Source organism: Fistularia commersonii, chromosome 32, assembly GCF_037954325.1.
Source record: "Fistularia commersonii isolate RoL2024-O1a breed Wild chromosome 32, RoL_Fcom_v1.0, whole genome shotgun sequence".
Lineage (NCBI taxonomy): Eukaryota > Metazoa > Chordata > Actinopteri > Syngnathiformes > Fistulariidae > Fistularia > Fistularia commersonii.
Window position 1 is genome coordinate 3,910,972 of NC_141315.1, and position 12,069 is coordinate 3,923,040.

Sequence of the window (12,069 nt, forward strand, 5' to 3'; positions counted from 1 at the left end):
AAATGAATCTATCTAATCAATAATGCACTTTGCCTTAGGTAAAAAGAGACAATTGACAGATGTTGAAAATAACTTCCTATTTCTTATGCATTGAAGATGGTATGTCTAATGAAAATTTCTCTCTACACCATCTGTTGAATGGTAGTTGAAATTTGAATCGGGCTGAAGTTAAAAAAAGGTTATTTTATAAATCCGTCCCTATAAAGGCACGCAAACAGCATTAGCAACAGTTGATGCATTAGAACTGGAGTCCAGCCACACGTGTGTTATGAAAAGTCAAAATATTGTCCACACTCTTAATGTGCACAACTATGTGATCTAAAAAAAAAAAAAGCAATGAGGTAAAAAAATAAACTTGCCATTTTATGGCTCAATAAAACTTAAAGTGAAATGCCGTCAGGTGTTGTTCAGTGAATTCACTGAGGCTGTAATAGCAGCGACTTCCTTACTGGTGTGTGCTGTTGCTCCATGTATGTATGTATGTATGTATGTATGTGTGTGCATCTGAGTGATTGTGCATGCGTGATGTGTGCGTGTGCGCATGTGTGTGTGTGTGTGTGTGTGTGTGTGTGTGTGTGTGTGTGTGTGTGTTTACCCTCATGTTTGTAGCCTGTCATGCATGAGCCGAATTGCTGCATTCTCCTGGGAGCTTCAGGAGGGCTTGGTACAGGTGATTTATTCCTGCTAATCTGTCCTGCACGGTAGCAGGCGCCTGCCTGCCTTTTAACCAGCATGAGTGAGGTGCTATCAGCTTGCATGATCGTATTAATAATCACCTGTAGTCTTTATCGGCCCACATATCTGTGAGGCTGCCACTTCCTGTTCGGCATTACCTGGATTCATGCTGTGAGCCGACGTACTGACACACCTAAGGAGTCGTGTTTGTTACCCCGAGGCCGTGTCAAGGGCACTCACTATCCCCATTGTTGCCATCACCTTGATTAGTTATGTATTCTCTGCCCCACCCACAACTCTGTAATGTATGCTATAATAATTTGCAAACACTTGAGTTGATTTCCAGATGTTTTTACTGGGCATTTATGAAAGCTGTCTAACTCGCCTCAGTGATGACTAACACACATGCACGGACCAAAGAAAACATGCCATATGCCATTGTGATATATATCTGCCAGTATTGATCATTTGCAGCACAATTTAAAATGTCATGACCCAGACATGCTCAGTTTAACGTGAGATGTTTTTACAAATTGTCATTTCCTACTGATTTGTCTCGACCTGATAATCAGTTGTCCGGTGTGTTGCGGTGTCACCCCCACACTAGTTATAAAGTCTTATTTTTTTCTTTTTTTGCTCAATATTGAAAGACCCCGTTAAAATTGTTCTCGGCTTAAATCAATGACGTGTTTGAAGCGAGCTGTTATTGAAATGCTCGGACACAGAGAATGAGAAAACGGATGTTGTTGTAAATAACTTGTCAGGGCTGTACCCTCCTCAGTATCTCGCCACCACACACACACAGTGTCAAATACAATTCAATTTCTGCCTCGGCATCAGCCTGGGCTAACACGGTCAGGCAAATGCCTATTTTCTGAATGGCCTAGGGGAGTTACGCTTTTCAGCTTATCAACTTTTATTAACCTTAGCACTGAGCTCTGCTCTTTGATTTAGATTCTTTGGGAAACACTGAAATTGGATTTTTTTTCCCAACACTCAGTTCTACTGTGACATGCTTGACAGCAACGTGTTACATATTAGAGCAAAACAAACCAAATGCTTGCTCCAGATCACTGGGCTGTTTTGTTGTTAGAGGCTGTTTTCTAATTTTGTAATGATTTCCTTTGAGACGTCATTGTCTGCTGTGCACAGAATGATTTGACCAAAAGTGAATTGACCTGATATATTCAGTGAGGGTAAATTTCTGTTAATTTTTTCGATTACTCCAGCAACATATCAAGATGATTCCACAAGCAGGTACGATTGTTACAATGTATGTTTTGTTGCATTTTTCAAAATTCTTTTTATAACGCAAAGAGATTATCTGCAAGGTCAGCAGATTTTCATCATTATCAAGGAAACGAACCCCAACAGCATGGATCGCACTCACGTAACGTTCCGGACGACTGTGAATCCTTCTATATCAGGCCCGGTCGGCTCCTGTCACTTACAGTTTCAGGGGAATCAAAAAAGTGCCCTTTGCATGAAGTCTGTATTTCCCCTTTCCTTTTGCGTGGAAAGAAATTGTAGACTTCTGCCTCCCTTGACTGGGCTCTGGATTATTAGCTTAAGCTCTCTAAAAATATCCTTTTGACTGTTTAAGCCTTTGACAGCAGCAACATCTCACACATTCTGATAGCTTTCTACTAACTACGGCTGCAGAGGACTCATGCGCTCTGTCCGCCTTATCTTTTACCTTGTTTGCCCGAGGAGTACAGGGTGGAGAACTGATGCGCCCCGTTCTGCCTCCATCAGAGCCAGACTCAGAGCAGATCATCACGGGCAAGCACACAATCATGGCAATCTCTGAACAAACAAGATGCTTTTTTGAGCATGAGAGGATTTTGCCCAGATGTCACTCGAAGTACTTGTCATTGTAGCGACAGCTGTAGAAGCACATGGACCGTCATTTGAAAGCTGTCTAGGACAACATACCAAAACAGATCATGTCAAATGTAAAACACTCTCAGCCTAAAATATTAAGATCTTAAAATATTTATGTTCTTAGCTCCTTAAGAAATCCTGATGTGTATTTCTTATCTTTCCAGTATGATTCGCTTCCTTATCTAAACTCATAATTGCAGCTATCGAACCAATATATCGGTTGAGTGAATGTGATATTTAGCTAAGCATACAGCAACAACTATTTTTGATGTCACGGTAGGTGTTAATCGGACAAAAACGAATGAATTCCTCAAATATTCCCCTTCTCTTTGAGCCTCTCTAATCAGTGCAATTGCCAGGCGTGACATGGAGGCACGCACCGGCTCTTTCCCAGTAATAAAGTGACGCTTTAACATGCTTCATGATGAAATATCACTGTTTGAACAAGACATTTTCCAAGCTGCTCATGCCACATGCTCCTCTCATGATGGAACATTCTCAAAGAGAAAAGTCAATACTAGTTGTAAATAAATGAAATCAAATTTGAGACCCAAGCACCCAATAGACCGAAGCGTGGATAGAAAAAAACAACTCACCTTTACTCATTATGAAACTGCGTCTTGACTAGTGCTTCTAATTGACCGGCCTCTCGGACTCTGTGCGATGGAGGTGTCGGGGGGCGATGAAATGACATATTGCTGTTGCTGTGATGTTGATCCAAGGCAGAGAGGCCATGAGGCTCTTCTCCAGGGACCAGTAACCTTATTGTTCCATGTCATTTCCTACCCTTCTGTTTGAGGACCAGGTTGTCAACCTCCGCCCAAGGTCATGCAAAGACCAGCCCCCCTCCTTCAGATAATTTGGTTTATTTCAAATCATAGCATCATTTTATTGCCCCGTCTTGGGTCAAAAGTAAATTTAGTGCACAAGGTTGTCTGTCACAATTTGCTGCATTGGTCTAAACTGACAAGCAGCAGTTTCTGTTATCATTTAAAGAATCATCGCAGTGACTTTGTGTGCTATTTCTGATGCATGACGAATCATAAATTGGACATCAGAGCTAACTATTATTTCGGTTAGATTCATCCCTGGCCTCACTATTTCTCAACAGTACAAGAGATCCATTCAAACTTTTAAAGCTGTGTCCAAAGCCTTAGGTGTAGGTAGGGGTCATGCTCTGAGATGTGTTTATCCCTATGCCTAATGATGGTTACAAGTCTAACCAGCTTAATTATTTGCATTTAAGTGTCGCCCCCCCCCCCCCCCCCCTCAATTTTTGCCAATTATTACAAATTCAAAACTTGATCTTATCAAAGTCTTTCAAGTCTCCTACAAGATTTTCATCCCGTCAAATGAGTAATGGAAACCAGGTCTCAAAGTCGCACTTGTACTTGGTCCCAGCAGGTCTGTTTTACTCTTGGCATACTGTGACTTTCTCTTACATGCTAATAGGGTCTACAAGCTGCCAGTACTCTATAAACTGCACTGTCCAGGGGTGAATGAAGTAAACTGTGCATAGTGAGGAATTTTGGGGCACCCTCAACACAACTGAGTTAATGCCATTGTGCCATTATTATTAGCTGTGCTTGTTATTACTACTGTTTGGCTGCAGTAAATGCTGTTGTTTTGATATTTTATTAATTTTTCAAGTATATATCCCTTGTTTTCCAGGAAAATCCCATTTTGTTTTTGCTGATGCTACATTAACAAACTTCCTACTACTTGGAGAGGCACTAATGTTAGCCTGTTGCTCCAAATGTCCATTTTTTTATGCTGCGGTTTAGCATGTGACTGATTTTTCTCTTGTCCGTTTGGAACCAGGCCCAAATGACTGATAATTGGTTTATGTTTTTTTTTTTAATGATGATTATTATTATTATATTATATTGATTATTGGTTTATATGACATTAATACTGATCTATACTTGAAAACACCTGATATAAAACATCTTAACATGCACAATACACATATTATAAAGTACTATGTAAAAATGAATGTGATGTTTACCTTGATGTATGTATGTGTATCAATGGTGTCAACGTTTAAGATGCTTTCTCACCTTGCGGTTTCATGATGCTTTTCATTAGATAGCATTCAGACACACACTTTCACATTAAACCAGTGGTAGCTGAGATGGCATTCAAGACACTAACCAGGCTGTATGGAGCAAGTTGGGGTTCAGTCTCCTGCCCATGCCCACGTCCACACACAGGAAGGGGGAACTGGGAATCAAACAGCCAACCCTGTGATTGGAGGGACACCTTCTGTACTGACCGAGTCCGAGTCATGCCAGCTGTGTGTGTGTTATTGGAATAGTACATCAATTTGTCTCTGCTGGGTTACTGTTAAAGCAAATGGCAACGTATTGATTAAAAAAAAAAAAAGCAATCTCAAAAGAATGTATGCGTTCTTCTGATGACACACAGTTCACACACAAATACTGCAAAATGATGGTTACGCTGGACCCAAGTGACCTTGCTTATATCATCCTTGTAGTTTCATGCAGGGAGTGTTAGGTACATTCACATACCAGGACATATTCATGGATTTAGTGGTGTTTTTATGACCAGTAGTTGACATGGCGCTATCTCACTCTGCTGTGGTAAGATGAGATGAAGTGGGCCAATAGATTAAATAGGTGGGCTGGTTGCCTATTAAATCAGTAGTTGGCAGAGGAACACTAATACAGGTTGCTTATTCTCAAGTGACAGTCCTGCACATGGGATAAGTGGAGGCAAGCAAGATGTCTTTACTTCATGAAAAGAGTGTTACATTCTGCTCTGTTTGTGACTCAGTAATTAACTGCTCATTTCTGTCTGTTTGTTTTTTTGTTTTAGGAAGCGGCAACCTTTGCTAAAGAGATGGGCTTTGAGGTGAGTTGACCAGCAGTTGCACACTAAACAGATCCTAAAGGTTTATTTTTGCTGATAATGAAGTTCTTTTTGGACAGTGATTGATGTGCTATTATACTCTCCAGGCCTTGTAGCAGTTGCTATGGAAACCTGGCAGTCGTCATGGTTTCTTTGTTCAGCCAGCTCTGTGTTATGACGCACGCTGCTAGGTCTACACCCAACATCGCCTACAGATGTTATTTATTGAATTTTGAAAAGCCTCTTGGGAAGCTGAGAAGTTGGGCATGGTTTCAAGCCTTTCTCTGGAAGCATGGGGCTCATCAGGTTGCCTGGCTAAAAAGCCTCCTCATTATCTTCATTGCACTCAGGGATGATACTGTATGTCTTCCTTTCACTGCTATAGCATGACATTGCACTGAAACACATCCTAGACTTTTGATAACCAAATTATAGCCACCTGTGGTTTGGGATTATGGAAATGAAAATCATCGCGCTTGTTATACTATAGAAAGAACAGTGTGCGATTTACACTGAGGCTTTCTCTTAAGTGTTACACAAATGTCTATTTTCGCCTGCATTTTGCCTATCCCCTTCTACTGTTTTTCCAACTGTGAAATCAGTGTGCGAGTTTTTCAAAATGGGCTCAGGTATTTTAAGTGCCTTCTCTCTTTCAAAGGTAGAGCTACCTTAAATATGGCTCTGCTCTGTGTGAATAATTGTCATCCAGAATCACTAACGGTGCGATCAACGTGACTGGAATAGAAATGCAATCCTGATGGCAGTGACAGGTTTAAGAGAGGAGAACAGAGTCGGGGTGGGGGGGGGGGGGGGGCATTAATGGAGGAAAATAATACAAAGGGCAAAGTGTAGACTCTCTTGTAGTAGTTACAATTCTTTGACATTTTCCCTGTCAAACTGATTTTCCAGAACACTCCAACTGCATTGGCTGAATGTGATTTCTCAGATGACATCAGCGGCGTGTACTGTATTTACTGCATTTTAGATAGTTGCAATTCAAAGAGTGTCTCCCCTGATGTCTTTACTTTTTCTTTAGTCACATTTGATGACAAGTTTACTTGCTACGTGCAAGTTTGACCTGCAAAAAGATTAATATGGTACGTCCATTAGCCTGCTAAACATTTGAATTAATAGTCACTATTGACTTAGTAATGTAATTTGTATTGCTGGACACATATTATCATGGATGTCATTTTTTCTTTCCAAACATCAGCAATCATAATGGGAAATTTGTCTTCATCCTGTTGCCCTCCTCTGCGGAGTTTTCTCCGTTGTCATGGAGATGGTTTAGTTCTAATGTTCAACACCAGAATTCCATTTTTTTTTTAGGTCACGTGGTAACATCTTAACAATTTCCCTTTGCATTGGAGTGGTTATTTTTTTCAAATCAATTTCACATCAAATGTGATGACTTGTCCTCTTTTATGCATTATGTCACACAAAATTCTACACTTGTGCAACAATTTCATCAAGCATCGCATGGATTTATTCTAAACTATACTTAAATTTGCTATTCTGTTGATCAGATGTATTCCTAACATCCAAAGCTTCACGAAGTGTAATTAGTCAAAGATAAGTATCCCAGGGGAAGCTGTTTGAATTTTTATACCCAGCGAGTTCATTTAAATTCATGAAGAAACCAACTAATAGGTCATTGTGGGACATAAGAAATAAATAAATAAGTGTTTTGTTTTGGGTTTTTTTTGGTTTTGTTTTTTTTTTACTTTATTTGATTATTGTTGCAGTTGCTACCCTGTTGTTAATACCCCCTCACAGCCTTTTCAAATCCAGAATATTGCACTACTGTCGTGGCTTGCTGTCTGTGTAAAAATGCACCGAGACAGAATGGGGGAACAGACGTTCTGCTGCTGAGCCGGCAGCAGTGGCAGTCACAGCACAGAATTACCATTTATGAAACCGTCGGTTTCGACGAAATACTCACAGCAACATGAGATGAAACCGCTTGATTGCCCGGTCTGCAAATTAAACCAGCGGGTTTTTCACTATCTTGTTACCCGACAACTAACAGCTATTTGGCGTTGGAGTAAATTGGACGTCGAAACAGGTGATTTACCCTATGCTTAAAAAATACAGTTGACCTGACGAGGTGATTTTCTTCTGTCTGGCTTGAGCTCGGCTGAAACGGAACGGTTTTCATCGCTGCAACGTGCCGGGCACAGTTTTGTCTGGCTGCGGACATTTGTTCTGCAGCCTTAAAGTTGACAGCTGGAGCCGTTGAACAGCAATCTGTATACCCGGACACTTGTGTTTATATCTCACACCTTTCTTGCGGATTATTATAATAGTTTATGAATTCACACTCCCGGATGCAGTTACACTGGCGTGCCCCGGCTGTGTGTACATAAGTCCTGTGGGGTTTTTGCGGAATAATCTGTGATAAAAGTTGTGAAATCAGGCCCAAAGACAGATTAGCTTAAATTTTCTCATCATATCCTTATCGCAAGCAAATGTGACGGCGGCTTTTCTTTATTGTAAATAAAAGATAAAGCTCGCATTTCCCAAAACAGCAATCGACAGATGCGGGCATCCTGATTGCGATCTCTTTCCTCGAAATGCTCTTTCGGTTCTCGAGCTATAATTGAATATTTTCCAGGTAGTGTGTCTCAAAAACCCTGAAGTGGTGTATTTCGTCTTCTCCGTGGCTTCAATACGGAATTGCAATTAACACAGTTTGTTGCTTTACATCAGATTAATTGCCCCTAGACTGTAGCTATAAAAGCTAATTTGTTAACCGTAATCTGCGGTGACAATATCATTTGTCATTTCATTTGTTCTGCACGGCAGATATTGTTTTCCTGTAATCTTAGAATGCTGTAAATTTTTCCCGGACAAAAAGGGAAAGAGTTGTGTCTGACAGGTTGCGTATGTTAGTAGCTCACCCTGCCACTTTGGTTCTCCCAGCCTTTTAGCAACTAAAACCTGAGTAAAAGTGCCTTTTTTATGTCGCTGAACATAAAACCAAAGGCAGACAATGTGCCAAAGCCCTGTGTGGTTTTGCATTCAGTGTCTGGAGGAGTGCTTGTGGTTACATGCAGTCACAGTGACAAATTGCCTTTTTTTCACCGTTGCCTGCTAACAGCCTATGTATTAACCTCACCATTAGCACTTACTTAGAGTGTTACACCCATTTTTCCCCGGCCCAGGGTCTCCCCGGACCTCTCGGGTCTGATTAAAGGACATTTGGGAAGCATTTAAAGGTGTAAAAGCTCATTGGTTTGAGTGAGCAAGTGTGCGGCTTGCGATATGGGGCCGGTGCCCATCTCTTCGATTACTCCCATAACCGCAGTATTTGCTCATCCTGAAAGTATCGGGAGCGCTAGCTTTGATACAAATGCTAGAGGTGTCGACGACCCTTAATTCCGACTCCTGGCTCGGCTGTATTACAGAAACTCGGAGTCCGCCCCGCTGTGAGACGATGATAAAGACATTCCACCTGCTCATAGTACATCATGATGAGTTAATAATAAAGTAGCACTGACAGGTGTGGGTTTTTTTATCCCTCTCATGATCAAAGGGAAGCACTCGGGAGAGTTCTGTCGTCTCCAGGCGAGAATATCCATTCTTTGCAGATGCTGAGGAGAGATGGCCTGTTTCAGGAAGTGAACGATACAGTACATGCACCGCCTATTCCTTTCAGCTCGCCGAAGTAACTTTATCTGACAATGGCATATCTTCACACGCTTATTTTCATCTCACTTAGGGAATAGGACATTCTAATATTTTTCAGCTCTGCTATAACTGCATGGAAGCTTTATTGAGTGCACTTATTGATCTTTTTCTCAAAATGGTTTCATAGCCCATCTGGTTTCATTATCACTTGATCCATCTGTTAGGATTGGAAAACGCCGGAAAGACCCCTCGCAGACACATATTTATAAATCCTCAGACGCCGTCCTTGCGACGCTTTCATTCAGGCAATGTTATGTTAAATGTACTTACCCTGTGGTATGCTGTGTTCGCAGACAGATGACATTGCAGAGATTGCAAAGAAGACCCAAAACCTGCCAAAGGAAAACACAAAGAGGCAGCGAGTGGTGGTCTTCACCCAGGGCAAGGACGACACCGTGGCAACTGTTGGTAGGCCGTTTTCGTTTTTTACTTGTGTCCGCACATCTACGCATATCTTTGGTAAACTACTACCCAAAGACATCCCAACTTTGGCCCCTTTTGGAAGTCTTTACCCTTCACGAGACCTCATATCTCAGACCTGCAAAACCCAGCTTTAAATAGATGGGAGATCGAGGACCGGAGCGCCAAATGCTATCAGTAATTTCTTTGAAGTTAACCTCCAATATTGACACCAGATGTGGAAAAAAAAATGAATGCTTGCACTACATTCTGTCATTTTAGAGCATAAAAGAAGTGTGGGGGATGCAGAGAGCAGACATTGATTTGTGAAGTACTTCTAACTTTGTCTTGGACAGACTCCAGGCCAGTCCTCAGCAATTTTTAATGCTTCAATTCTTACACGGTACCCCTTATTCCAGAAAAACGCTGGCAAGAGTGACCTTGGGGATAGGTCGACAACATTGGTCCTCAAATCAATCCAGTTTCCTTTTGATGCAGAGGACTGTTGATAGTGGGATATTAAAAAGAAAAGCCATCACAGAGGAGCAGGGGCCGCAGGTTTAAGCGATGTTGGGAGAGATGATCGTTTCTGATTGTCGGTGGAAGCCTTTCTCTCTGCTTGGAGTCTGTTCTCGTTGCCCTTATGTTCGAGACGAATCGCACGCAGGTAGAAAAAAGTCTCAGGTTAAGACTCCACTCAGCACTTTGAGACACTTTGCATCTCTTGCCTGTTTCTGCTTTTCACACTCAGACCAGGAGTCTTGAATGCCCAAACGTATTTATTATTGTTATTATTATTATTATTATTATTAGTAGTAGTAGTAGTAGTAGTAGTACTATTATTATTTTAGAAATCATCTCTTATTTCATGATCATGCTGAATTGTTCTCTTTTACCTCACGCTTTTATCATATTTTGTTATTGTTAGAGATTCCTAAGAAGATGAGGTTTCTTTAGCCTGTGTATTCTCAAACTACACTTTTCGGCAAAATTCGAAGGGACCTTATGAGGAATGTATTTACTCAGGAAAAGTATTACTGGTAATCTGTGTGGTCTGCATTTCCACCGCACCTCAAAGTTCAGGGAGATGTAGTCAAACCAGGCGAATGACACACAGGGAAGTGGTAAGAGTAATTGCATGACACCTCGGTCATTTCGCGCGACTGACTCAAAGTCCTGCTGAATAAGCTCAAAAGATCCTGGACCTCATCGTCCGTCCACGTCTCTTTGTTTCTTCTGCTCTATTTTTCCAACAATGAAAACAAAAGTGTGTGGAAATGAAATCAACAAGTGAACAGCTGCAAATTGGCTTTAACATGTGGAAATGCTGCAAGTGTTTTCTTCCAATCAGCATTCTTTGTTTGCTGTAGAACGCATGGAAACACTTGCTGTCTTTACTCATCCCGCAAAAAACTCCAGGTAATCTGAAAAGCCCCCCCCCCCCCACTCAGACCAGGTACCACTTTCAGGGAAAGTTTGAGGTCAATGGAAACGTTTTTTTACCTGGTTAATGTCACTGGAAACGCACCGGGGCTTTTTCGGAATAGCTGGTAATACAAAGTCCCTGGTAAAAGTTGCTGAGGTGGAACAAGGGCTGATCAGACCTTCTAAAGGGGTCACTTCTGCTTAAAGACAAATATAATCCTTGTTTCTTTTAATGATTAGTTTGCTTCCTCATTTATTGAAAAGCAACTCATTCAGAAATTGGATGGAAAAGGTCTGATGGGTCAGCGTAGGAGTTAAAATATCAGATATATCAGTTACAAGTGGGTTGAAACCACAACTTCTGCTTAAAGGAAGTGCTTTTGGACTCTGAGTCATCAAGGAACCACAAACATGTTTAATGACATTGCCAAATCCAAAGATTATGGTTGCCAAATATAATCTTATATTTGATAATATATGTCTCATTCAAGCATTTTTTTTCTCCCCAAACCATCAAGACAACCGATTCATAGAGCTTTGAATCCAGTTGATTTACACAGTATTTGCTTGATGAGTGCATATTTTGCAAAAAGTATTTATAATGACACATAAAATAGGCCTGCTTTGTTTACATTATTTTAGTCAATGTTGATATTTTTATGATTTAAAATGTTTGCTAATTTCATACGGAAAGAAATAGTTTTCTTTCTTATGTACCACTTGCTTAAGATGCTTAACACGATGTGAATAAACCAACATCGCTGGCTCGGATCCAGTTTGGGTTTCTGAAACTGGAGAGAAAAAAAGTAATGATACATGGCAGCGCTGAATGAATGACACACAATACTGGAGGCTAAAATCAAAATTGCAAAGAAAAATATGATACCGGTTAATGCGTTAAATAGTGAAATACATAAGGGCATTTCTGCTGCATTAGTGTTTGATTTTTTTATTTTTTTTTACCCAAAGCACTCAAGGATTTGATGGCAGGACATTGTAGCCAAGATGTGTGTCTGCATCACAATGTGTCATCACATTAATCAGTTGTGTGCATTTTCTCAAAACTGCTTGCTGATTTTCCAGCAAGACATTCTTTGTCATGTTTACTGGCATCATTTTTTTTTC

General features: G+C 40.8%; 1 protein-coding gene across 2 annotated transcripts in view; it reads left to right on the forward strand.

Moving 5' to 3' along the window:
* The window catches only part of adkb (adenosine kinase b), a 112,643-nt gene that overhangs the window by 91,992 nt on the left and 8,582 nt on the right, over window positions 1-12,069 (forward strand). For both annotated transcript variants that reach the window (XM_086139566.1, XM_086139567.1), the window contains exons 8-9: window positions 5,398-5,433; window positions 9,414-9,528. In XM_086139566.1, coding sequence (XP_085995692.1) covers window positions 5,398-5,433; window positions 9,414-9,528 — 151 coding nt within the window. The remainder of the gene's footprint in view (window positions 1-5,397; window positions 5,434-9,413; window positions 9,529-12,069) is intronic.